This window comes from Lemur catta, chromosome 11, assembly GCF_020740605.2.
Source record: "Lemur catta isolate mLemCat1 chromosome 11, mLemCat1.pri, whole genome shotgun sequence".
NCBI lineage: Eukaryota > Metazoa > Chordata > Mammalia > Primates > Lemuridae > Lemur > Lemur catta.
The window spans coordinates 13585341-13613086 of NC_059138.1; the positions used below are offsets into that span (position 1 = coordinate 13585341).

Below are 27746 nucleotides of genomic sequence, written 5' to 3' on the forward strand. Positions count from 1 at the left end.
TTTGTATTTGATCTCAAATTTTTTTTAGCAAATACTTTATTAAGTTTAATTTGATCACTTTCACATTATACATTTCTTAAAAGTATCACTTAGGTCTTTGTTTCTTTCAGAAACAAAAAATTAGGGCTCGTGTCAGATGTAATGATTTTCAGCGTGAGTCTTTATGTGGCAAAACTTTTGAGCATGTGTAGATCTAAAACTTACCATGCATCATTTTTACCTTATAGTTTGGCTGCATGTAAAGTACAAGGTCAGTATTGTTTCTTCTTCAACACTTTGAAAATGCTATTCTATTATCTTTTTTCATCCAGTTTTGCTGAAAATAAAACAAAACTAATGCCAATCTCATTGCATGTAACTAGCTCTCTTTTTCTAAGTTTTAAATTTTGTTTTAATTTTTACATATTTATTGAGTTATAACTGATGTACAATAAACTACACATATTTGAAGTGTACATTTTAATGAATGTATGCACCAGTAAAATTATGAACACCTCCAATGGAATGTTGATAATTGTGTAACAAACAGCTATTGAAACCACTTTTTGTAAAATTAGTAAAGGGCCATTGTTCCCTAGCTTGCTTTCCTATAATTGCCTACTACTCAGGAGTCACATAGCTGATGCCCATAAAGATTCTTAGCTTTCTTCATTGCTAGCATAGATAACGTCACCCTTGTGAAACCCAAGGCTAGTTTTTAAGATATCATCCAGGCCCTGCATTCTAGTGCAACAGCCGACCCACCCAGACCAGTGGCCCATACTGAGGAACCAACTTTACTGGTCTTGCTACCCCCATCTAAGGATCGACTTAGCAAAGAAGACAATTTCTACACCCCTATGGTTCTGTCCCGAACCTAGCCAATTAGCAGACCCAATTGCCTAGCCCTTTGCCTACCAAACTATCTTTAAAAACCCTGTCTCTCAAATTCTCAGGGAGATGGATTTGAGAACTTCCTCCTTTCTCCTCACATGGCACCCATGATATTAAAGTCTTTGTGGTAAGCCCTTCTGTCTCAGTGTATTGGCTTGCTCTTGAGCAGTGGACAATGAACCTGGTAAGGCTATCCACAGGGAACCTATCCACAGGGAAAAAAAAGTCCCTTGATTTGTAGTATTTTTCAATTTCTATGGTGTAACTACGCACACCAGGCTGCACTCAAACTAACAACATGACATTACTGAATATAGTTAAGAAGAGATTTGCATAGTAGGTTCTCCCAAGCTGGTATGAGCTAGTTTCAGTGTACCATTGAAAAGATTCTCTCTCTCCCTTGACACCTCTGTTGAAAATCAACTGACCATATGTCTTCATGGGTGTCTTTTAGCACTTTCTTTTCTGTTCCATTGATCTATATGTCCATCTTTATGGCACTATCACGATTACTATAGATGTCTAACAATGCTTGCAATTAGTATAAGTCCTCCCAACTTATTGCTTTTTTTTTTTCAAAGTTATGTTGGCTGTTATAGGTAATTTGCACTTCCATATAAATTTTAGAACTAACTTTTCAGTTTCTGTTGGGATTTGACTGGGATTGCATTGAATCCATAGATGAATTTGGGAAGAATTATTATCTTAACCATACTGAGTATTCTGATCAAGGAACATGGCATACCTCTTCATTCATTTATATCATATTTGGTTTCTTTCAGTAATATGCTATAGTTTTTATTCTATAGGTCTTGCACAGATTTTGTTAAATTTATATCTAAATATTTAATGTTTAATATTGCTTCAAGAATTCAATTTCCAGCCTGGGCATGCTGGCTCACACTGATGATCCCAGCACTTTTGGAGGCTGAGGCAGGAGGATAGCTTGAGGCCAAGAGTTTGAGACTAGCCTGGGCTATGATCACGCCACTACACTCTGCCTGGGTGACAAAGCAAGACCCTGTATCTAGAAAAAAAGAAATTCAATTCCAGTTGTGTGTTGCTAGTAAATATAGAGTTTATTTCTTTTTTTTTTGTCTCATTGGTTATTTACATGTGTGCTTCCAATTTGATCAGACAGCACTTTGTATAATTAGAATATTTTAAAACATATTGAGATTTAATTTCTGATGTCTCAGAAAATGGCCTATGTTGTTAAATGTTCCATGTGCACTTGAAAAATAACATTCTGTTATACTTTGGTGGAGTGTTTCATAAGGTCAAGAGGTTGATAATGTTTAAATCTCCTATATCCTATAGATTTTCTGTATACTCAGCTCTGTTATTAGGTGCATAGATGTTTAGGATTGACCCCCTTATCATTATATTTTCCCCATCTGTTTATTTCCTGTCTTTTCTTGCTTCCTCTTGGATTGATTATTTTTACTATTCCATTTTGCCTCCATTATTAGCTTGTTTGCTGTATTTTGGAAATTTTAACATTTTCTGTTTATGTTTGATATTCTTTTTTTGTTTGTTTGCTTGTTTTAGAGATGGGATCTCACAATGTTGCCCAGGCTAGAGTGCACTGACTATTCACAGGTGTGATCATAGGATGCTGCAGCCTTGAATTTTTGGCTTTAAATGATCCTCCCACCTACAGCTTCCCAAGTAGCTGGGATTACTGGTACATGCCACTGCGCCCATGATATTCCTAAATTTTACTAAAATGCATCTAGATGTGGATGTTCTTAGCTTTCCTCTTTTGCACTCCATGATCCATTCAATATCTTTGGGTTTTTTCCCCTCAAATATTACTTCTTGTCCTTTTTCCTTCTTGCTTTTTTCTTAGACTCCGATTGTGTAGATACTAGAAATTCTAATTTTATTTTTTACATCTCTTAACTTTTAATATTTAAAAAAAATTCTTGTTCTTTCTTTCTTCACGCTGGGAGATTTCCTCAATCTGATCTCTCAATTTGATAATTTTTAAAAAATCTATGTCCATTCTACTATTTATCCCAGTCTATTGCATTGTGTTTTTTATTTTTCCTAATTATTATTTTTGTGTGTTTTCAAAATAATATTTTATTGTTCTTGTTTCATATTTCTAATATCTTTTCTTATGTTCTTTAATATATTAACTAGCTAATTTAAAAGTTCTTGGTTCTCTATCCTTTGTATGTTGGGATCTGTAATTGAGATATGTTGTCTTCTTGTGAAATAAATGCTTTGTTATTTTGGGCTGTGAATTCATTTTCTCCTGGGGATACTGGCTACCCTGTCAGGGAGCCCCTTGGAGGAGAATGCCAGACTCCAAACCTGATTAGCTCCAATGTGGTCAGGAGTAAGTGTATGCTGTCTTAGATGGAGAGCCCCAGGCACCAAACTTTAGTGCCTCCTCACTCCTCAAAACAACTCTACAGTTCAGATCTTCAGCTGTTGCCTCCAGGGGGAAGTAAATAGAAAGAGTTATTTACCAGAGTGTGATTTCCCAGCTTGTGGAGTTTGGAATGGTATAGGTGGGAAACAACTGCCAGCTGTCAGTTAGTAACTTAACTTTTCTCCTCTTCTCACAAGTTCAGGATTTTAGTGCTGCTCTAATTTATTCCCAAAGACACCTGAACACTAGTCCTCAGGCTATGGCAGGAGTGTAGGAAATGCAAAAAAAAAAAAAAACTCCAATAATTCCTCTCCTATATTATTCTCTTACTGTTCATTGGATTGCTTTCTACTCTAGGTCAAAGCTCATAAGCAAACCCGTCCTTGTCCATGAATCCATAAGCGTTTTCTTCTCATTTTCCTACAGTTTTCCACTCTAGTGATCTTGGGGAAAGAGCTAGCAGCTTGCTCAGAAATGGAACAAGAATTGTTTCTCAGTTTTTTATGTATCATTTTGTTTTAAGTTTGTTTCTTTTAGACATTGTATTATTGATATTTTAAAATTCAATTCTTTAAATGTATAAATTTATCTCATTTATATATTTTAATTACTGGTACATTAGAACATATTTCCTTTACTTTCTCCTTCCTTCCACACCTCCTTTTCCCTTTACCTTGGTGTTCTTCTCTTATGACAAAATAAAACTGAGAATTATTCAGCACCCAGAAGTGGAGATTTCATATACTTGCACTTATGGTTAGAAATTCCTGTTCTGACTGTTACTTTCCCTTGGGGGTAAAGGCTGCATCTCTCCATAAATATGACAGGAATCATCAAATCACAGTTTTAAAATATACTCTTTTAAAATAAGGGGCCCATTTGATCTTACCTCCCAAGTGGCACACAGGTTTGACTTGTGATATAACCATTTGCCATTCTCATCTTTTGGATATAGTTTATCTCCTGGCTGCAAAGAAAGCACAAGTGTCCTTCATTTTATTTATATCTGGGAATGAAAATTACAGAATTTGAATTGTCAAGATACCTTTTTACAGATGCGTCTTGACTTATGACAAGGTTACATCCTGATAAACCCATTGTGAGTTGAAAATATTATAAGTCAAAAATGCATTTAATACACCTAACCTAACAAACATCATAGGTCATTTACTCTTGTGATCCCATGGCTGACTGGGAGCTGCAGCTTGCTGTCATTGCCCAGCATTGCGGGAGAGTATCATACTGTATACTACTAGCCTGGAAAAAGATCAAAATTCAAAATTCAAGGTATGGTTTCTACTGAATGGGTAGTGCCTTCACACCATCCTAATGTTGAAAAATGGTAAGCTGAACCAATGTAAGTCAGGTACAATCTGTACCTTGGTCCTGGGAAAGGAATTCAAATTTACTTATTTATCTGTCTATATAAATATATAATAGATAAGATACACTTTTATATGTGTATTATATGTATAGTCACGCATCGCTTAGCGATAGGATATGTTCTGAGCAGTGTGTTGCTAGGCAATTTTGTCATTGTACTGTAAAGGAAAATATTAATAAAAAAAATCGTAGGACCCTCTAACTGCTTGTGCCAAAAGGAAAGCTAATCCTGGAGGCTTAGCTTAGGCAATACTTTTGAAATGAGTAGCTGTTACTTCATAACTTTGTGTCAAAGCATTATACATTAGACAGACCCCCAGGGAAAGGTAAGAGGCCTCAGGCATCTCAGGATGACTACCTCCACAAACCATTCAAAAGTAAATTCTTTGCTGGTCTCAATACTTTTCAAAGGCTGGGCATGGTGGCTCAGGCCTATAATCCTAGCACTCTGGGAGGCCAAGGTGGGAGGATCACTCGAGATCAGGAGTTCAAGACCAGCCTGAGCAAGAGCGAGACCCTGTCTCTACTAAAAATAGAAAGAAATTACATGGACAACTAAAAATATATATAGAAAAAATTAGCCGAGCATGATGGTACATGCCTGTAGTCCCAGCTACTCGGGAGGCTGAGGCAGGAGGATTGCTGGAGCCCAGGAGTTTGAGGTTGCTGTGAGCTAGGCTGACGCCATAGCACTCTAGCCCTGGCAATAGAGTGAGACTCTGTCTCAAAAAAAAAAAAAAAAAACCTTTGCAAGATGTATATCCTCCCATAAACAAGTACATGCCCAGTGTAACTTTAGGTCTGCAATCTAAGTCTACACTGATTCTACAATGATAATGTCTATTGATTATAAACTTATCTTCCTAGGTACAGAATAGAGATAAGGTCAATCATTCTTCCACCTACCCAGAAGACTGCGTAATTGATTCTTCTTTTACTCTCTTCCTCCAAAGGTTCACCTCATCTTATTTAAAATATAGATTTACTAACTAAAGTTTCACAGAAATATAACCATTCACCTTACTGCCTACCCACTCCTCTTCCTAAATGCCTTCCCCTGTTTAAGGAAATGTATAAATACTAAACCTCAAAATCTCTTAGGAAAAAATAGCCACAAATGTGTGCCCTCAAGCTCTTGTTTAATAAGCCTTGATGGATTGAGACCTGTTTCAGTCACTCATTCCGTTAGCAGTGCGAACATCATAGAGTGTACTTACACAAACCTATATGGTAAAGCCTGTTACTTCTAGGCTACAAACCTGTACAATATGTTACTATACTGAATACTGTAGGCAATTTTAACACAATTTTAAATGTTTGTGTATTTAGAAACATAGAAAAGTATGACTATTACTATTGACAACTATTTACTATTGTAAACTATTAGGTACTATTGCAGTAGGTGAGAGCTGATAGTGCTTTGGACTTGAGCAATAGCAGTAGAGATGAAAAGAAGGGAACAGATGAGCATGTGAACTTGGAGTAGAGCCAATAAACCTTAATGTTGGCTTGGAAATGAACTAGGGTGGTGGTAGCAAGGGATAGAAAGGAATCAGATGACTCCTAAACTCTGAAAGAGCACAGGAAATTTCACCCCAAAGTATGACTGTTGGTATAAAGAGTATTTTGAATTACAGGGCCTTGGAAGGGGGCTGCTTCCCTATCTGCATAAACTGGGCTGACCTATCAAAAAGAACAATTGACTTCCCTTCCCCTCCCTGTTATCTCAATATTTTGTAGGAAAAACAATCAAGAATGCAACCAGACCTGGCCCAAATCATTTTAAAATAATACCTGTCTCTCAGGTTAATTTATAAGTAAATCTGTTTTCCCCATCCATTCATTCTCCCAAGTATCTATTCATCCTCCCTAGCAACCATTTATTGTCCCTAAACAGAATTGCCTATAATCCTCACCTGCCTCTCCCCTCTAAATGACAGATATAAAAATATCTGGATCCCACTGGGATATTGAGTAATCACTCTGTGATTCTCCCCATGCACATGGTAAATAAATCTCTTTCTCTTATTAATCTGCCTTAATTGTGAGTTGAATTTTCAGTGATGTTTAGGGGGAAAGGGGAAGTTTCCCCCTCACCCATACAACTCCTTGGGTGGATGGTGGTAATCATTTCCTGAGGTTAGGGCTAAGAGTCAAGATTATCATTTCAGATATTTTGACTTTGAAATGACCATTAGATATTCAAGTGGATATTTGAGGAGGCAGTTGAACAGAAGTCTGAGGATCAGAGAGAGGTCATGGCTATAGATAAAATTTGGGATTCATAAGCTTGTAAAATGGTATTGAGATTGGATGAAATGCCCTATAGGGAGAGTTGCCCTATAGTAAGACAGGAATATTGTGGGTAAAGTACCGAGCGTAACAACAGTTGGAGGTTGGCAGAGAAGCTGCCAAAGAATCATGAGAGGGTGATAGCATAGAAGTCATGAGAAGACAATGTTAAACAAGGGGGTGGTAGTCAACTGTGTTGAAAGAGATCAAATAATGGAAAGACAAAGTGCCATTGGATTTAGCAGTAGGGAGGTCTTCGCTGACTTTGACAATGGGAATTTTTTTGTTGGGAATTGCTATGGTTGAAATGTGTCTTCTAGAATTTATATGTTAGAAAATTAATGCCCAGTGCAACAGTGTTAGGAATTTGTTAGATTGTGGATTAATGCCATTATAGAAAGGGCTCATGGGAGTGGATTTTCTCTCTGGGGCTATTTGCCATTCCTCCTTCCATCATGTGATGATACAGCAAAAACCCCTTGCAAGGTACCAGCACTTTGATCTTGGACTTTCTAGCCTCCAGAACTGGGAGCCAATAAATTTCTGTTCGTAATAAATTACCCAGTCTCAGGTTTTCTGTTATAGGAGCATAAAACAGACTGAGAAAGGAATCAACGACTTGGACAAAATCCATTATATTTTTAAATTTTTCCCTAAGTTTTTCCTTTACCATCTTGCCTTTATGAAACTTAAATTTTCTTTGGTGATAACACTTTCCAAATTATCCTTTCTAGCAAAGAGGATTTCTTCTCAATTCCCTCCTGTCTCATTGAGAGTAGGAAACAATCTTCTTTCTCCTTGATGCCACGTCATTACTCATGTTATTTACCCTTTCTGTCTCTGATTTCTAAGCTCTTTGACTTTCTCAACACTATCACTAACATTTCTACTCCAGTCTCCCTCCATATTTCTTTCTTTATTATTTTTTTTTATTTCAGCATATTTTGGGGGTACAAATGTTTAGGTTATGTATCTTGCCCTTGTCCCACCCCAGTCAGAACTTCAACATGTCCATCCCCCAGACGGTATGCACCACACCCATTAGATATGTACATCCCTTCCTCCTCCCACCCATCTGCCCAACACCCAGTGAATGTTATTTCCCTCCATATTTCTTGCCTTTTGCATTTTCTAATTTTACTTATTGTCTGAAATGGCTTTATGCCACCATAAACTCTGTTACATAACTTTTACTTTTTCAGATTTTAATTAAACGATTATTGTTGGGGCTCGGAAAACAATACCCCAAAATGAAGACCTTAGAGGCAAAAGTTTTTCTCTGACCTTCTCCTGCCCTCCTGTCTCAGTCCCTTTCTTCCTCAAGGCTAGCCATAGGAACTAGAAGCCCTCTTCCCCAAGGTGGGTTACAGAAACCAGAACCTCTTTTTCCCAAAGCCAGCCATAAAACCTAAAAATATTACTCTAACCTTCCCCACCCCTGCCTTTCTGTGTAAACATTGGCCATAAAGAACTTAATCTGCCCTACCTTGTCTGACTATAGGTTATAAGACCCCCCTAATTCCAGTGAGGGTCCTGCCCCACACACAAAAGTAAGAAATACATGCTTAGAGAGACCAAGAAAACTCTAGACAGACAGGTTTTGTTGGGTTTCCCCATTTGGTCTATTTGGATTAGATCATACTTTTTTTTTGTGCAATCATATTTCTACATGGCTCTGTACTTTGTTGAGCCTAAGCATAAAAATGGACAATTTCTCCTGCATCTTCTGGTCTTCATTCTGAAGGCTCCCTTATATACATGTTAAATAAATTTGTGTGCTTTTTCTCCAATTAGTATACCTTTTTCTAGTTGATTTTTCAGCGAACCTTCTGGGAGCCAAGGGGAAGCCCTTGGCCCCTGCTTTATCAAGCCCGAATCCTTGTTAGATATTTCTAGGTGTCTCCCTTGAGCTTCCACTGGGTCTTCTTTACAAATCCTTTCGTCCTGACAAGCCTCACTGTCTCTTTCCTCCATTCCTGTTTCTTACTGTCAGGCATTATTGGAGGAATAATCCAACCTTTTAAAAATCCATGCTGTTGGCCGGGCGCGATGGCTCACGCCTGTAATCCTAGCACTCTGGGAGGCCAAGGCGGGCGGATCGCTTGAGGTCAGGAGTTCGAGACCAGCCTGAGCAAGAGCGAGACCCCGTCTCTACTAAAAATAGAAATAAATTATCTGGACAACTAAAAATATATATAGAAAAAATTAGCCGAGCATGGTGGCGCATGCCTGTAGTCCCAGTTAGTCGGGAGGCTGAGGCAGTAGGATCGCTTAAGCCCAGGAGTTTGAGGTTGCTGTGAGCTAGGCTGATGCCACGGCACTCACTCTAGCCAGGGCAACAGAGCGAGACTCTGTCTCACAAACAAACAAACAAACAAATAAATAAATAAATACATACATACATACATACATAAATCCATCCATCCATCCATCCATCCTGTTGATTCTCATTCTTGTTCACTCATTTTTTAGATATATCTTATAACTTTTAAAATTTTGTTGTTCTAAAATTATGTCTGCTTCTTAACTTGACACTTAAAAAAATAATCAAGTTTCAGGGTCATGAATGAGACTGAAAAAAATTGTAAAACCCAAAAAATAAATAATAAAGTGCCCCAAGAAAGGCTTTTAATAATAAGATTCAAAAAGCATGTGATATTTTAGCTTCAAATATTGATTTCTCAATTATAGGTTCAGTTGGGAGGTAAAGTCATTATGTTGTGTCATTTCACACTATTAAAAGTTTTACCTTCTGTGTCCTTGAGCTTTGATACCACCAAGAATAAGAATAGAAATTCTCTATTTGCCTTCTCCAAAAAGATTTTCAATGCCATTAGCCATAGAGAAGTTTTATTTTCTCACTTTTAAACATAGTCATGTGCTGTATGATGATATTTCTGTCAATGATGTACTGTGTACATGATAGTGGTCCCATAAAATTATAAAGAAGCTGAAAAATTCCTGTTGCCTAGTGACATCATAGCTATCGTGTTTGTGGTAATGCTGTTGTAAACAAACCTACTGCAATGACAGTCATGTAAAAGTATAATATATATAATTATAACAAAAAGATATGTTACTGCTTTATGAACTAAACTATACTTTTTATCATTAGAGTGCACTCCTTCTATTTATAGAAAAATTTGTAAAACAGCCTCAGACATGTTCTTCAGGAGTTATTCCAGAAAACGGCACTTTTGTCATAGGAGATGACAGCTCCATGCACATTATTGCCCCTGAAGACCTTCAAATGGGACAAGATATGGAGGTGGAAGACAGTGATGGTGATCCTGACACCATGTAGGCCTAGGCTAATGTGTTTGTTTCTGTCCTAGTTTTTAACAAAAATTTTAAAAAGAAAAAAAAAATTAATAGAAAAAAACTTATAGAATAAGGATATCAAGAGAATATTTTTGTATAGCTATACAATGTGTTTGTGTTTTAAGCTAAGTGTTACTAAAAGAAAGTCAAAAATATTAAAAAAATTTAAAAGTTAAAAAAGTTACAGTAAGCTAAGGTTGATTTATTATTAAAGAATAAACTACATTTTAATAAATTTAGTGTAGCCTCAGCATACAGTATTTATAAAATCTACAGTAGTGGATAGTAATGTCTTAGGCCTCTACATTCACTTACCACTCATTGACTCTTCTAGAGCAGCTTCCAGCCCTAGAAGCTCCATTCATAAGTGTCCCATACAGGTTTATCACATTTAATCTTTTTTTTTTTTTTTTTGAGACAGAGTCTCACTCTGACATCCTCGGTAGAGTTCAGTGGCATCATCTATAGCTCACTGCAACCTCCAACTCCTGGGCTCAAGTGATCCTCTTGTCTCCATCTCCCAGGTAGCTGGGATTGCAGGCGTGTGCCACAATACCTGGCTAATTTTTCTATTTTTAGTAGAGATGGGGTCCTCCTCTTGCTCAGGCTAGTCTCAGACTCCTGAGCTCAAGTGATCCTCCCACCTTGGCTTCCCAAAGTGCTAGGATTACAGGCATGAGCCACTGGACCTGGCCCACATTTTATCTTTTATACCATATTTTTACTGTACCTTTTCTGTTTAGATATACAAATACTTACCATTGTGTTACAATTGTCTACAGTATTCAGTGCAGTAATATGCTGTACAGGTGAGTTGCCTAGGAGCAATAGGCTGTACCATAACAGCCTAAGTGTGCAGTAGGCTACACCATCTAGGATTGCGGAAGTATACGATGTGCCCAATGGCACATTTCACAGAATATATCCCATTATTATGTGACTCATGACTATACAGGGTTTCTCCAAATTTTTAAAACTTAGATTAGAAATCTGCCATTTGAGTCTATAGCCATACCACCTTGAACACGCCCGATCTCGTCTGATCTTCGAAGCTAAGCAGGGTCAGGCCTGGTTAGTATTTGGATGGGAGAAATCTTCCATTTGAACAAGAGTCAACATTAACTGAGTAAACATGAGGGCTAAGGTGCTAATACCCAAGAACCTGAAACCAAGAAATTACTGCAGTCCACAGGATGTTGGAGTTGTTAGGCTTGGGGAGGATAAAGAGCAACGTGGGGCATGCGCAGATGAGGCTCCATCCAGCCTGGGCAGCTTTTCCAAGCCTTGGGGGACCAGCTCACTGAAAGGACAGCATTGTTAATAAACTGCCTAACAAAAAAGGGAAAGATCACAGTACACAACTGCCCCTTTGTTTGATTAACAACCTGTGCCTTAACTTGTTGTCTTTAAGAGTTTGTTTTTGTAGCACTTCAAAAGTACTGAGTAGCTAGAAGGAGCATGACCCTCTCCCATATCTGCCAGAACCACATTTCAAGAAGTCCGATAAAGCCAGACAAAAGGAAAAAAAAACCAAAACCAACAACACAGCCCCTTCACAGCCACCTCCTGTTATCATTTTACAATAACTATTTATTTTTTTTTACCATTTTTCACCCCCAATAAAAAGCCCCTCATCCTTGGAGCCAGCACTTCTTTCTTTCATGACATGCCCTGTCCTCTCTTGGAAAGTAAAATAAACTTTTTGCTTCAAACCTGTCCTAATCTTTGTGTTGAGAATTCTTTTTCATCCTGCAGTACAAGTTCCTACCCTAGCATTTTGGTGGCCTGTATGGAAGTCACTCTTCTACCTCTGTATGGAGAACTCACTTTTCTGCCTCTGTCTTGAAACCACTCCTTCCTTTGCTGTGCAGCTCCCAAGACATCCTTCTTGCCGGCCACGATACCATTTGGAACTTGGTGAGTCTCATGGGCTCTGGAAGTGGTCATACACTCAAGTCTAGGAGTGGTAGCTCTTTGGTTTGGTCTAATGTGAGAAACCTGGTGCTGGGTCTACCACTCAGGAGGTTGTCTTAGAGGGATGCCTCCTAACCACCCTCCTCGGTCTTCACCCAGACCCAGAGATGCCTGAATTTAGAAAATATCTCAAGGTGTTGGTCTGGGTCAAAACTCGGAGACACCTGTTTTCTGACCAGATCTCTAAGTTTTGGTCTAACTCAGAGTCAGAGATGCCCCTCTCAGACTCTCAATGTTTCAATGTATGACCGTCCCTAAAGTCCTTTCATTTTTCTTTCTCCTGCTTATCTCCATGGACCATGTTTAGTCAGCCCCACCTAAAGACTCCCCCCATTGAGACATCTCCTGAAAAATTGAAAAACTTTAGAACTTACCAACATCCAGCCCAAACATTTAATTTTCTATTATAATCCACAGTATAAATTGATGACTAGGAGATAATACCATTCTGCAACTAGACTATTTATTGCCACTGGCTTGACAAGTGGTCTAAAGTTCCCTACATTTAGACTTTCTTTAAACTTACTATACATCCTCATCTTTACTCCACCTGCCAAATATTACTTCTTATCCCTACATCTCTCCCACTGTCTTCACTTGCCAGATAATGTTTCTCTTTTGACTCCTCCTATTTCCCTCCATATTGCCTCACTCCTTCGGTACACTTTCCCCTACTTCTCCCTCTCCTTTCTTCTCTGTCTCCACCCCTCTCACCTGGCCACACTAGCTCTGGCTGGCCAGTACAAAATCCCTCCCTGCCTGTACACCAGCTCCCTCTTCAGGAGGGAGCAAAAGACGTTATAAATTACTCTAAGCCAAAATTAAAAAAAAATCAAGCATTTTTCTTTCATGACTATCTAAAGCCATTCACCTCTTCAACTAACTTAGATCCTGACACCAGAGAGAGACAATCCATCTTAACATTACAGTTCATCTCCCAGTCAGCCCCCAATATTTGACATTAAAAACAAACAAACAAACACAGCCACTTCACAGCCACCTCCTGTTATCATTTTACAACTATGACCCCTCACCCTTAGGGCCAGCACTTCTTCTTTCTTTCTTTCATGCCCTGTCCTCTCTTGGAAAGTAAAATAAACTTTTTACTTCAAACCTATCCTAACCTTTGTGTCAAAATTATTTCTCAGCCTGTGGTGCGAGTTCCCACGCTAACACACACCATGAGTCCTAGGCTTCTGTTGTCCCTTGTTGCCTAACTGTGAATAATAAAGTTGCTTTGCTTAATTTGTTGTATGTGTTCTCTCTCCCTGGACTCATGCAAGTGGTAGAAATTGCAGGCCAAGGTGTAGTGGGCTAAAGTGTTAGAGTAACCAGTGCAGCATGAGCCTGCTAGAGTAGCCAGTGCAGGTGAATTTGCTTCCTAATTGGGCCTTGGGAGAATAATGTTTCTCAAGGTCCCTCTGAAAGCAAGATCTTAGGTCACGATGCCCAGCCTGACAAAGGTACACGATTGAGTGGGATGAAGACTGGTGCAAGGAGCAAATCTGTGCTTCCCTTTCTCGTATTATTTCATGCCAGAGACCAAGTTAGAGGCCTTTATGCTGAGGACGAGCAGGTGGGTAAAGAAAGGAGGCTCTAGACTAAGAGGCAGAAACTCACAGGCCAAGGATTAGATACAAGCCATGTGACCCTATAAGGTTTCTAGTTTTAATTACTCATTCATGGAGCTGACTGGATGCAAATTTGCCAAAAGCCTATTTGGGTTTTTTTTCTTTATTTTTAAAAATAATCAGGTAAACTAAGGAGTCAAATTTTTAAGGGCTAGTCTTGCCCGTGACATCACTACATGACTAACAAAAGCCTATTATTGCCAAGGCAATCGCAAAGCCTCCAAACCCATGTCTCCAGGAAATAGGATACTGAAGGGGAATCTTTCCAAAAGTTCACCTTGGATGACCACTGAAGAGTGAATAGTAAAGTAATCCCAGAGAATAGAACAGGGGCAGTCAGATTGGTTGCCTAAAGAAACTTTCTGCAATGATAGAAAGTCCTATTCTCTCTCTCTCTCTTTTTCCTGTCTTAAAAATGGAATCCTTGTTGCAAGAAAGTCCTGTTCTTTCTGACCAAGAGGATCTGATTTACCTTGTGAACCCATGGCCAATTTTACTGCTCAATCTCTTCATCCCTCAATAAATTGTGAAGCAGTTAGTGCTCTTTAGCTGTGTATATTGGGCATTTTCATGGTAGTTAAATTAACATTGAATACATAGATTGAGAAAGTACAATGAAAGATTTCATTTGAACTAGAGGAATAGATAACATCTATTAATAGATACACTGGACTTGGACCAGTCTCCAAAAATCTGATTATTCTTTGGGTTATCTTCCTTTGCAGGAGGTGGAAGATGATTATATTTTTAGCCACATATATTATTTTGCATTATGTTGTGCAGGGACATTTTGTGACTGTGAGTGAGAAGGAGGGTGTGTCTAGATGTTGTGTAAGTAAAATGTAGACTACAGTTAGGTGACTACATGTTGGTTTGCTGGGAAGAGCTTAAAGTATAGTTGTAAAAATATAGTATAATAGAAACTGCATTGAATTGAGAATCAAGAAACTTGGAATCCAGACCTGAGTCTGCTAACATAATATTTGGGGGCATTTGTCACGCTAGGTCAGTACTCTCTGATATGTGGTAATAAAACACCATTAATATTCTGCGGTGCTAAGTCATAAACTAGCTTCATGCACATAGGGTCACATAAGGTCACAAGGGTACACAGACCAAACCTTTAGGTATCTGAACTCACCTTAAAGGCCATGGGTATTTCAATGATGTAAAGATCCACATAATCTAGTTGGAGGATTTTGAGCGTCCTCTCCAGGGTTGGGCGGACCATCTCTGGCTCATGATTTGTAGCCCACAGCTGAAAGGATCAAAAGGGAAGAGTTAACTAATGTCCACATTATTTTTACAATAATGTAGCCCTTTATTCTTTGCAAAGTACTCACACACATTTTATTCACTCACTTCACTTCATAAAAATATGTTTAAGATGCAGTGTCATCTGAGTATAAGATGAGTTGAAACTCTTGACACCCAGAGCATAGCTTTATCCAAATATAGTACAGGAGACTTACAGATCTACTTGACCATGGAGTACCTAATTTGGTGACAAAGTCTTCTGTCTGGGAAAATTTCCTAATAGACCCTTAGTGCTCCCACGTTTCCTCATTGTGTAACTAAGGTAAGTTACACAATGTTCTGTTGATTTTGACCTAGTTTGACACTTTATTTTCATACCACTTTGATAAAAGGTGTGTTTCAAATGAGTGATGATTATGGCTATGTGTGGGGCTTCAGAGAATCTTTCGCATTGTGGCAGGTGGTGCCTGGTGAAATTTTAAATCATTGCATAGATTTAGATTCCCTTTCACGGGTGTTTTGTTCTCATTTGGTCCTACTAAGACCCCAGGGCAATCTGGCAACTTCTCCATTTTGTTCACTTTGGGAAAAAAGTTTTGAATTTTTATTTATTTATTTTTTTTGATAACAAGAAAGGGTAAGCAAACATCTGATTTTTTTTCCCACTTTTGGACAATGATTTTTCTTTTTCTTTTTCTTTTCTTTTTGCCTTAAAAGCACAGAGAAAACTTAATATGGAGAGAGTTGTGGGAAAATGTATTAAACATGTTTTTGTTGTTGCTGTGGGGCCCTTTGGTGTTACTGCTTCCATCTCATCTAAGTGGACATTCTGTTTTATATTTTAATTCACTTTTATTGAACAAGCACATATATTATTAGCTTTGTGCCAGGTAGTGTTTAAATGCTTTGTAAATGCAAACTCATAATAACGTTAAGAAATAGTTGACATTATTATCCCCATTTTACAGAGAACAAAACCGAGGTCCAGAATCGCTGAGCAGCTCACAGCTATGACCTGGGTGATCTAGCATCAGAGTCTGTCCACTTAACCACTACCCCCGCCCTACCTCTCAGGCACTGACTGAGTTGCAGTGAAAACCAAACCTACTGGGGCAATAGCAACTGCACATTACATGAACTTGGCTGCACACACTCCTATTTATTTAAGTAAATACTGTCATATTTCGCCTGTGTGTGCTTTATTACAACAGAACATTATTGACATTGTGTATGTGTAAATGTTGGGTTGCATGTACAACTGTACTTTTTGGACAATTTATAGGATTTTAAAGGATGTTTTGACCACCTTCTTATGTGCTAACTTTAACATCTACCATAGCAAGAAATGACTCTATAGCAGCAGTCTCCAACCTTTTTGGAACCAGGGACTGGTGTCATAAAAGACAATTTTTCCATGGACCCGGGGAATGGGGGGGATGGTTTCAGGATGATTCAAGGGCATTACATTTATTGTGCAGTCAAACCTCTTTGTTAACAATAAGCTGTATTTGCAGCTGCTCTCCAGCACTAGCATCACCACCTTAGCTTCATCTCAGATCATCAGGCATTAGATTCTCATAAGGAGAGTACAACGTAGATCCCTCAAATGTACAGTTTGCAATAGGGTACGTGCTCCTATGGGAATCTAATGGCTCCACTGATCTGACAGGAGATGGAGCTTATGTGGTGATGGGAGCAATGGGGAAGGCTGTAATTACAGATGAGCCTTTGCTCACACATCTGCCACTCACCTCCTGCTATACAGCCCGCTTCCTAACAGGCCACGAACTGGTACCAGTCTGCAGCCTGGGGGTTGGGGACTGCGGCTCTATGGGACATAAAGGCTTGCATGGGGTGCCTGCCCAAGAAGCCTGCACAGCTAGCTCTTTCCCCTCTCTATCATGTTGTTGAAATTTATCCCCATTAGTGCTTTTAGCTATATTTTATTCATTACTACTCATGTACTGTGTTTGAAGATATCACCATTCATTTGCCCATCTGTTGATGGGCCTTTGGGTTCTTCCTAGTTTTGAGCTATCACAAACAATGGTGCTCTAGACAGAATTATAAATGATATTGGTCACATGAGACAAAAATTTTCTGGAGTATATATTAAAAAAAGGAATTGTTAGATTGTCAGGTGTGCAGATTTTCAGCTTCATGTGGACAAACCTTGGAAACATACTAAGTGAAATAAGCTAGACACAAAAAGACGTATATTGTATGATTTCATTGGTATAAAATGCCCAGAATAGGAAAACTGTAGAGACAGAGAGTAGATCAGAGTGGTTACCAGTGACTAGGGGAGAGGAATAAATGGGAAATGATTGCTAATGGGGCTGAAGTTTCTTTGAAGTGATAAAAATATTCTAGACTTAGGTAGTGGTGATGGTGGCACAACTTTGTATATGTACTAAAAATCCCTGATTTAAAACGGTGCACTTTTGGTAGGTAAATTATATTTAGATTAAAAAAATAGTAATCTATGGACAAATTGGCCCACACAAAAGAAAAGACTGCTTTTTTAAAGAAAGCTTTGGCAAATGCTTACATAATATGAAACACCACCTCCTTTCCTGCCACTTCCCAGTCTTTCTGCTTTGTAGATTTGGCTTTTCCTGGCTTAAGTTGTCTTAAATTAATGACCATGTATGAAGAAAGAGCTTTGTCCTAACTTTCAGGGGCTACTTAGACCCTACGTTCCTTGCAAGAGTGAGGGATCTGACAGTTGAGAAGGAGAGGGGAGAGATCTCCTCGCTTTGTCCAGTGTTCTTTTAGAGAAAAGTAATCACAGATGCATCATTAATAAGGAGATGAAGAGTGAAGACAAGATCTCACCTTTCCGCAGTAGAAGATGTCCTCCCTCTGCACCTTTCCTTCTGCTATCTTCTCCTGGATGGCCTCCCCGACTTCGTGCTCGTTTAGGTAGATGTAGGCCCCGTCAATGTGTCTGTACCCTGTGTCGATGGCAACCTTCACCGATGTTGCACAGACCCCCTTAGGGGTCTGAAATGACAAGGAAGTTGAGGTTGGAGAAAAGAGAAAGGGGTTTTTCTTTTAGTTTAATCATCATTAATCAGGACATTTTGCATGTACTTTGTTTCACAGCTAAAATAACACATTTCACCAGGTGTAGTAGCTTACACCTGTAATCCCAGCACTTTGGGAGGCCGAGGTGAAAGGATCATTTGAGGCCAGGAGTTTGAGACTGGCCTGAGCATGAGTGAGATCCTGCCTCTCCCAAATACAGAAAAATTAGCTGATCGTGGTGACACATGTCTGTAGTCTCAGTTACTTGGGAGGCTGAGGCAGGAGGATCACTTGAGCCCAGGAGTTTCAGGGTGCAGTGAGCTATGATGATGCCACTGCACTCTAGCCAGGGCAAGACTGAGATCTTATTTAAAAAAAAAAAAAAGACACATTTCCAATTCCATACTGTTGTGATTGTAGAAGATGATGTCTAGAGACAGGAGAAACTGACCTCCCAGGGGACTCCCCTCCCCCAGAAGGAGACTCCATTCCTTCCAGGTCTGCCCTCAGTTTTTTGGCTTCAGAAATGTGGTTTGATCAATTTTACTCATGACAAGAGATTTCATGGGAGCCTTATCATAGGAAGACACAAGCTAATTGAAGAAAGCTAAATTATAAGTTAAAAGTTTAGGTAAACAAATTGACATATATCCACAGAATAGAATACTACCCAGTAGTAAAAAGGCATGAACTACTGATACACACAATGTGAATGAATCTCAAAGTAATTATATTAGGTTAAAGAAGCCAGGCTAAAAAGAATAAATACTTTATGATTTCATTTATATAAAATGCTAGAAAATAAAACTAGTCTGTCGTGACAGAAACAGGTCAGATTGCCTGGGGGAAAGGGTATGGGTAGGAGGAGGGATTACAAAGTGGCATGAGGAACACTTTAGAGTTGATATATATGTTCATTATCTTAACTGTGGTGATGGTTTCACAAGTGTATGTATATGTCAAACTCATCAAATTGTATACTTTAAATTTCTATAGTTTATTGTATGTCAGTTATACCTCAGTAAAGCTGGAGAAAAAAAGATTATTGGGGGACATGTTAGATTTTTTAAGATATATTTTAATCAAGTTTTATAGCCAAATATTTGTTTGTTTTATTAACCTGCATTAAGCAAGAGAAGAGTTAAGCATATCCTGTCTCCTAAACATTAAAAGGACAAAAAAAAAAAAAACCTGGCAATTTCTTAACACTTGAGGTAGAAGTTATCCATTTGCTATATTTTTGTCCTTTCCAAAACTCATGTTGAAAATTAATCCCCAGTGTAACAGTGTTGGGATGTGGGACCTAATGGGAGGTGTTCAGGATTAATGATGCTGTAAAAAGGGCTTGAGGGAGTGGGTTCTCCCTCGTCTGCTCTTCTGCCATGTGAGTAACAGCATTTTTCCCACCAGAGATGCAGCATTAAAGGTGCCATTTTGGAAGCAGAGAGACTGGGCCCTAACCTGCCAGTGCCTTGATGTTGGACTTCCCAGCCTGCAGACCTATGAGAGAATAAATTACTGTACTTTGTCAATTACCCAGTCTCAGGTGTTGTGTTATAGTAGCACAAAACAGATTAAGACACCATTTTTCAGATTCCACATAAATCAGTGTTCTTCAGTTGTGATGACATTTAAATATACAAGAGTGTGGCTCATTTTAGTTTTCTTTCTTTCAAACTACTTGGGCTTGTTTCTATGTTTTCAGTGTTCTAACCCTTGCTTGACAATTCAAATCCAACTGTGAACTCTGGCCTACAGTTATTGATTTGTTGTAGGATAAGGGAGACAAGAAATCTGAAATGTATTTCTAGTGACTTTATAATCCTGGGTAGGAAAGAGAAAGCCCTAGGAGCATATATTGTATTTTCTTTCCCTACTTCAGTTGAAAGTCATCACTACAGAGAAGATAAGAGGATATGAAAAATGAACAAACCAGCTACACAGATGATATTAGAAGTTAAAATTCATAGTCACAAATATCAAATAGCTGAGAAAAGGAGACACATTCCAGGAATATTAGAAATATTTGATTAATTAACCACATGATTAATGGGGCTTGAATATAAATAGGATTAAGAGGCCAGGAAAAAAAATGATAAAATAAGACATTATGAATGATGGCAAATGTGACAACCAACATACAGTGGGAAGGACAGATGAGGCATGGTGTCCAGAAATTTACAGGGAAGAAAATGAAAACACTACTTTCATTCTCAGGTGTCTACATGTTATTAATGAAAAGAATGCAGTTTAATACAAGATGGTCAGTATAACCTCAGCAATATCACTGAGATTTTATGAGCTGGAACTGATCATGTAAATGTAGAGCTAAAGTACACAATGAAAGGAGTCCCCAGCAATGCATATTAAAGTGTATGCTTGTATTTGCAAAGATTAACCCAAGAAATGAAGTACAAAAGAGCATTTAGGATAAAGAAAGTGAGAAAAGCAAGGGCTTAGATAGGAGTGCAGTCCACCACAGTGCTGAACATATATGGATGATGCTTTGTTTAACAAGGATTATGGCACAGAAGCGAATTGCAGTACTGAAAATCTCTAATTATTCAGCTACCATCAAGGAGCCTTTTCTAAATCTTGTGGGAAAGTCTGAATGCAGAAGGGAAGAGTGCAAGAGATGAAAAAGGAAAGTAAAACACTCCCTAGAAGACTATGGCCACCTGTAGTCCCTGTGAGAATTTAAAGCCCATATGGCCAGAGTTTGGTGACCAGTTTAATGTGATTATGAGGTAGCAGTGCCCCCAAGGAACCTGTAGGAAGCAAACACAAATGTTCTCTGAAAGAAAGAGAATACTTGGTTTTTGCCCTTTGGGCATGCCAACAAACACTGGTTTTTAGGCCGGGTAAGGTGCATGCCTGTAATACTAGAACTTTGGGAGGCCAAGGTAGAAGGATCACTTGAGCCCAGGAGTTTGAAATTGCTGAGCTATGGTGATGCCACTGCACCCCATGCACTCCAACCCTGGGGGACAGAGTGAGACCCTGTCTCTGAAAAAAAAAAAAAAAAAAAAAAAACCATAAAAATTTTTCCCCACATGGTATTGATCTTGACACAGTTGAAGAAGCCAGGTGCCCAAGAAAACAAGATTCCATAAGGGAAAACTGGCAGAAACAATTGAGAGCCTGAACAGAACCATAGACACCTAATATTAGAATTATTTTTAGAATGAAACTGGACCTATACCCCACAGCATCCACAAGCCTCTGCTCCAGTCACTACGTTCCCTGAGGACACATGCTCTGCTGCTCTCTAACTACCATATCAAAACTAAAAGGGAATCCCAGGGCAAATACCAACAGACTTGGCCATACACACAAAGCATGTGAAAGAGTTACCTGAACCTGGCATTCACCTTCTACCTCTTGTGGGATGAAAGGTTTTGAAAAGAATCTCAGGCATGCCAAGTGGAGAGGACTAAATTTTGGCACCCAGTGCCGCCTCTAGGACTAAGACTGATTCTGAAGTTAAATCTAATTTAGTACTTTTATTTCAGAGTGGAAGAATTGGGCATGGATGATCCTAGCCTCTGCCTCACCAGCCCTGGGTTGGATGATTAAAGAGTTTGTGAGTCATGTGGCTTGGGACAGAAAGCCTTGAGTCTGCCCTATCTGAGAGGCTCCCATCTCCCCACCTGCCATCTCCCCCTTACCCCCAGCTCTACTCCTTCCCTACCCCAAATCTTCCAGACACATGTTACATATTTTTCTTCACATTAGAGTTTCTGATTTTGTGAGATATACTCATAAACCCCATACATTACAACTGGTAATATTTCTGATCTCAAATGTGGTTGGTGCATGCATGATCATTTCTAATAGTATTCCTCATATGTCATATTCTCTAAGTGTTGTGTGTCTTACCTTCTGAAGTAAGTTATAGTTCTTTGTGGGAAGTGACATGTGACTGCTTCTGAATGTCTCCAACCCATAGCATTTAATATTACTAGGTTAATGGGGTTAATTGGTATCTATTTGATAACGTTGTGAAGATCAAATTAGAAAATGCACGTAATATAAAACTTAAAAGAGCTTCTGGCACATGATTAAGTGTTCAGAAAATTCTAGCTGTTGTTTTGTAACCATTTACATCTCCATGCCCTCTGATGCATGCATATGTATACAACTCCTCTCACAAACTCATTTATTCACTTGACAAGCATTAGCTGAACACCCATTACATACTAGACACTGTCCTGGGAATATAGGGTCCATGATCCCTTTCCTAATGGATTTCACAGTCTAGTGAGAAAGATTATAGAAAAGCAATGATTGCAATATAGTGTTGTCGGCGCTGAGAAACTGATACCTGAAAATATGGCATGATGAACTGAAGAATCAAGGTCTCTTTGACCTTTCCAAAGCCTTTATCTGCCTAAGATCCAGACCCACCAAGGAGAAGTATTGTTTTTTCTTCCTCTCCTTGTCAGACCAGGAATGTAACCATACCTTATCAGACCCTTTCACTGTCAAAGATAACTAGTTAGAAGTTAATCTCTGTTCCAGGATCCATTCATTCTCCCTAGTAGTCCTTTATTGCCCCTCAACAGAATTCCTCTTTTCCCTGCTCCCATAACCTGTTTTGCCAGGGTGGTATTGTAGGGGCCAAGGAAAACTTCCTCTTGGTCCTCTGAAGTTTCACTGAAAAATCAAGTCACAAAAGGCAGATTAATTGGAGAAAGGCATACAAATTTATTTAACGTGTGTACATGAGAGCCTTCAGAATGAAGACCTGATCTCTCAGTGGAGTACAGGAGCTTATATGCCACTGTGAAATTACAGAAAGAATGTGAGCTCTGAGCATGGCCAAAGGCAAGTTATGGGAAGGGGGCGGGGAGGAATTCTGTTGAGAGGCAATAAATGAGAGATGCACGTTATCTTGGGAAAGGGTCTGTTCAGGTGTGGTTATATCCTGGGTCGTCTTTTCTGCTATATGGTAATGGGGGAGAGAGAGGAAAAAACAACTGTTCTCCCTGGTGGGTCTGGATCTTAGGCAGGTAAAGGTGAAGTGGGAAATCCCACTGACAAGTCTCCACCCCTGCTATCTCCCCTAACAGCCATCACTCTCTGGCTTCTGTAAGCTGCTTGCAGCAACTCCCGCACCAGGAACCGAGGGGGCTGACCCTGGCCCCGCTGAAGATAACCACATTGCAACTGTCAGCTGCGACCCGTTCCCTCCCTGAAAACAAAATGTATGAAAGACGTTATACTCTTTGTTCGGGGCTCAGAATTTGGTGGCGAGTCCCCTCTGAGCCCGCAGACGTAATAAAACCTGTTTTGCGGTACTTCAGTTTGCCTCTCGGTTTGTTCTCCGTCAATTTTGCTGTAACAAGGGTACTTCAGAGAACAACTTTATCCTATGCTTAGGGAGAGACAATGGGTGGAGGGTGTTATGGGGAAGGTCAGAGGGACCTTGAGGCTAATTCAGCTCAGCATGTCAATACAGCATATTTTGGGATATTGGTTTCTGAGCCCCAACAGTATATAAGCTTCCAAACCCCACTGGGAGGTGGGCAATCACTCTGTGATTCTTCCTGTGTGTGTACATGTTAAATAAATTCGTATGCCTTGTCTCCAATTAATGTGCTTTTTGTGACTTGATTTTCCAGTGAAGGTTCAGAGGGCTAAGGGCAAGTTTCCCTCACCCTGCCAGTGTGGTAGGTGCTATGACAGAGTCCAGCACAAGCGGCTATGTGAACACACAGGAGGGCCACCGTGTGGAGGCTGAGAGATGGGTTTCTAACAAGAGATATCCCTTGAGCTGAGCCATGAAGGTTTGATAGAAGTTAGGCAAATGAGCAAACCAGAAGAAAGGGTGTTGCAGGTAGAGGGCAGCATGTTCAATGGCATGGAAATGAAATCATTGTTCAAGAAATGTAGGTAATGTTTTATACATAGGAGAGGTGGGAGAGTGGTGCTCCCGTTACAGCTGCACTGACAGGACAGGTCTTGGCTAAACCATAAAGGCAAGGTACGAGGGAAAGAATGTGGACTATAATTGATGGGGAGCCATTGAAATGATTAAGCAGAGGCATGACACAATTAGATTTGTGTTTGAGGAAAATCCTGATGGTCCCAGTCCAGATAATTAATTGGAAGGGGATGAAACTGAAAGAAAAGCCCAAAGATGAATGAGAACCTAACCTAAGGTAGTGATATAGACGAGGATGTGAATTGGGAACTGTTTTGGATAGAAAATCAACAAAGCTTCAGTAATCATTTGGATGTAATGTAGAGAGGAGGGCAGAATGAAGGCGTATATTCTTGGGTGGCTGAGTGGCAGTGTCACTTGCTACGAGAAGTATTGTTTGGGGAAGAGGAGAGAAGAGTATGGTCCTATCATGTTGAGTTAGAGGTGTGTGTGGAAGGTGGTTACAAACCTAGTTGTACATCAGAATTACCTGAGGAGCTTGTTATATGCAGATTCTCAGGTCCTATCCCTAGGGATCTAAATTCAGAAGATTGAAGGTGATGCCCAAGAATCTGTGTTTTAAAAAAATGTACCATGTGATTCTGATGTAGCCAGTCCATACCTGTATGGCAGAGACATAACAAACAGAATAGGAAATATAGATTTGGGAGTCTTTGCAAACATGTGGAAGAGAAAGGGGCCGACTACACAGATTCACGTAATTGTTCCAAGAGTAATTTTCTTTCGCATTACCCAAAACAAGGGAAGTGGGCAACTAAAGTGGAATGTAGGATTGTGATACAAGTGTTAACTACTCTTAACATTGGTAGTTTATGTCTCTTCCTCTGACTTTCATTCTCATGCTGCCACTTATCTTTAAAACACAGATCTGGTGATATTATTTCTTTGCTTCTAAACTTTGGATGATTTCTCATTTCTACAGAATGAAATATCAACTCCTTAGCAAGGTATTCAAGGTCCTAAGTGATCCAGGCTCAATTTGCATTATCAGATCAGCTGCCCTCACCCTTAACTGCATGTGTCAGCCACTATGGGCTTGGCCTTCCCTGGGCATAGCATATAACCTTTCCCTTCTTCCTAAAATGTCCTGCCTCAACTCTACTTCCTTGCCTGGCTAATTCATACTCAGCTGTATAGAGTTCACTCATACATGATCACTCAAATTTCAGCAACATTTCCACACATGCCACTGTTTATTCTGGTAAGCAGCATGAAATGTTGAACTGCAATGAGGAAAGATATTCTTATAAACTAAAACTTTACCAAGTTTTAAAGGAAGCCCATTTCAATCTTTATGGCCAATTTTAATTAATCCCTTTCCTGTGTTTTCAAAGAGATACTACTTACATTTCTAGGATAGAATTGATTCTTCTTGTCATTGTTCTACAATTAGTTGTTAAAGAGTGTCTCTATTCAATTTTTAATCCCTAGATAACAGATAACTATTCTCTTCATATTTGAAGATTCTATAGCCTAAATTGTTAATGTATGACAGTGATTCACTAAGTGTTTGTTAGGCTGAACTAAAAATTCTCAAATGTAACAAAAACCACAAGCCATAAACACAAATTTCATGTGCCTCAGTTTACTCTAGTAATCGGATTTTGCTGAATTTCAGTAAGGGATGTAGAAAGATCTTATCCTCTAATCCAAACTAATTTTAATCATTCATTGATTCAGTTTAAACTTTGATTCAATACCTATTCAGGCAAACAGTCATCTTCAGAGGTTAGTTTCATTATGATAAGAAGGAAGGCAATGAGATCCACTTAAAATGAATGGCAGATATTCTGCAGGCAAGTGTTAAGAAAGAGAGAGAGAGAAACTTACCCACTGAGGTTCTGAGAAGGTACCAAGTCCAATAATAGGAATGCTGTTTCCATCACTTAGAGGTATTCGGTGATTTGCAGCACTGAGATGCATCTTGGAGAGAGAATCTGAGGTTTCAACTGTCTAGGAATGAGTCTGAACACAGCAGGGAGTCTTCTTGGAAAGGTGGCCTAGAGCCTATTTAATCAAAGAAAGGAGGGCCAGAGGGAGGGGCGGAGGGAAGGAAAAGAGATTAACAGATCTATTTCTCAACCGGTTTTTTTCCAGGTTGTCCTGGAAATCCTAAGCCAGGTTGTCCTTTGAACTTCATGAGAGGCATGTAAATAACATAAGCCCTTGAGGGCTTATGCTTACTTCTCTGCGAAGAAAAGACTGAAAAAACAAAAGGGAACAAATCTGTCTGGCTTCTATCAGTTAGGATGTTTTTATTGGTGCTGGAACTCAAATACCCCCAAATATGGCACTTTTTACCTGCTGAACTGAAAAAGAAGTCTCAGGGTCTCTCTGAACCCCTGCCCCTACTGTCTCTTCCAAAGCATGGGAGTCTCTGAAGTTGTCTTATCTGCCTACAGTCCGGGCTTACCAAAGAAGAAAACAATGACCTCTGGTCCTTTTCCAGAGTTTTCATTAATTGAACCCATATCTCAGTAAAGAAGACTAAAGTCTTCTTTTTTAACTTTTTGGTAGAGAAAAGTTAAGAATTACCGGGTGTGGGGGTGTGTGCCTATAGTCCCACCTACGAAGTGGGACAATCATTTGAACTCAGGAGTTCAAAGTCACAGTGAGTTATGATTGCACCACTGCAACCTAGCATGGGTGACAGAGTGAGACTCTTGTCTCTAAAATAAAAAAATAAGTATTACAACTCCTTTAGAATTTGTCTTGCCGGTTTTCCAGTCCTCACTGGAAGACCCCAATAAATAAATAAATTAATTAATTAAAGAAAGAAGAGAAAAAAGAAAATTAAAAGCCATTTCTAAATTTGGAGTTGGGTTCCATTTCACCTGGAGATTTTGGAGATTGTTAAGAAAAAGGAAAGAAGTAGTAGTTAGGGACACAAGGAACAAATATTTATTAAGTGTTCCTCAAAGGGAATGTGTTCTGTGTAAAATGAGAGCTATGGACCTGGTGACTTCAAAGGTAAGTAACTTATATCCATTGAGGAAATTAGGGACTGAACTCTGACATTTTTTTTTCTCTTGCCCAAATTCCTAAGAATTCTGATCAGTCATGTATACAAATGGTAAGTATTCATTAAACAGGTTTGTATTAACCCAGTATAATGTGGCTTACTTTCCGTCGTCATTCCGGTTTAGTATCATGTGACAGATAGAAGACTCCATATCTTAAGTCAAGCCTCCCTTTCTACTGACTCCAGGTCTATAGACAAAGCTTGACTCTTTCAACCAATTGCCAACTAAAGAATCCTGAAAACCTACCTATGACTTAGAAGCACCCCAGCAAGATGTCCCTCCTTTTCAGGCTAAACCAATGTATACCTTCCGTGTATTGATTTATGATTTTACCTGTAATTCTTGTCTCCGTGAATGTATAAAAGCAAAGTGTAACCTGGCCACCTCAGGCGCATTTTCTCCCTGGGCCGCGGTTGCACATACTCCGCTGAGAATAAACCTCTTTAAATATTTTACAGAGTTTGGAGCGTTTTTTTTTTTTTTTTTTTTTTTTTTCTGTTAACACCATGCTGGTTAAAGTGTCTTGAAGTTTGTCTGTAATTGACTTGGCCTCTTTCCAGGACAGTTATTCTTGCATAGGTACACATGAACATACAGCAGACACAATGATTTAAACTGGGCTGGGGCAGCGT

At 39.2% G+C, this 27746-nt stretch overlaps 1 protein-coding gene and 1 non-coding gene across 2 annotated transcripts in view; one reads left to right on the forward strand and one right to left on the reverse strand.

Moving 5' to 3' along the window:
- Positions 1–26115, reverse strand: part of AKR1D1 (aldo-keto reductase family 1 member D1) — a 40780-nt gene extending 14665 nt beyond the window's left edge. The window contains exons 1-4 of the mRNA XM_045565324.1: positions 25922–26115; positions 17953–18120; positions 14999–15115; positions 4146–4223 (exon numbers count right to left, since the gene is read on the reverse strand). Coding sequence (XP_045421280.1) covers positions 4146–4223; positions 14999–15115; positions 17953–18120; positions 25922–26014 — 456 coding nt within the window. The 5' untranslated portion in view covers positions 26015–26115. The remainder of the gene's footprint in view (positions 1–4145; positions 4224–14998; positions 15116–17952; positions 18121–25921) is intronic.
- A 660-nt stretch (positions 26116–26775) lies between these two features.
- On the forward strand, positions 26776–26837 carry LOC123647859. The gene has a single exon (XR_006738390.1). It is a non-coding gene; the product is annotated as a U7 small nuclear RNA (small nuclear RNA).
- The last annotated feature ends 909 nt before the right edge of the window (positions 26838–27746 follow it).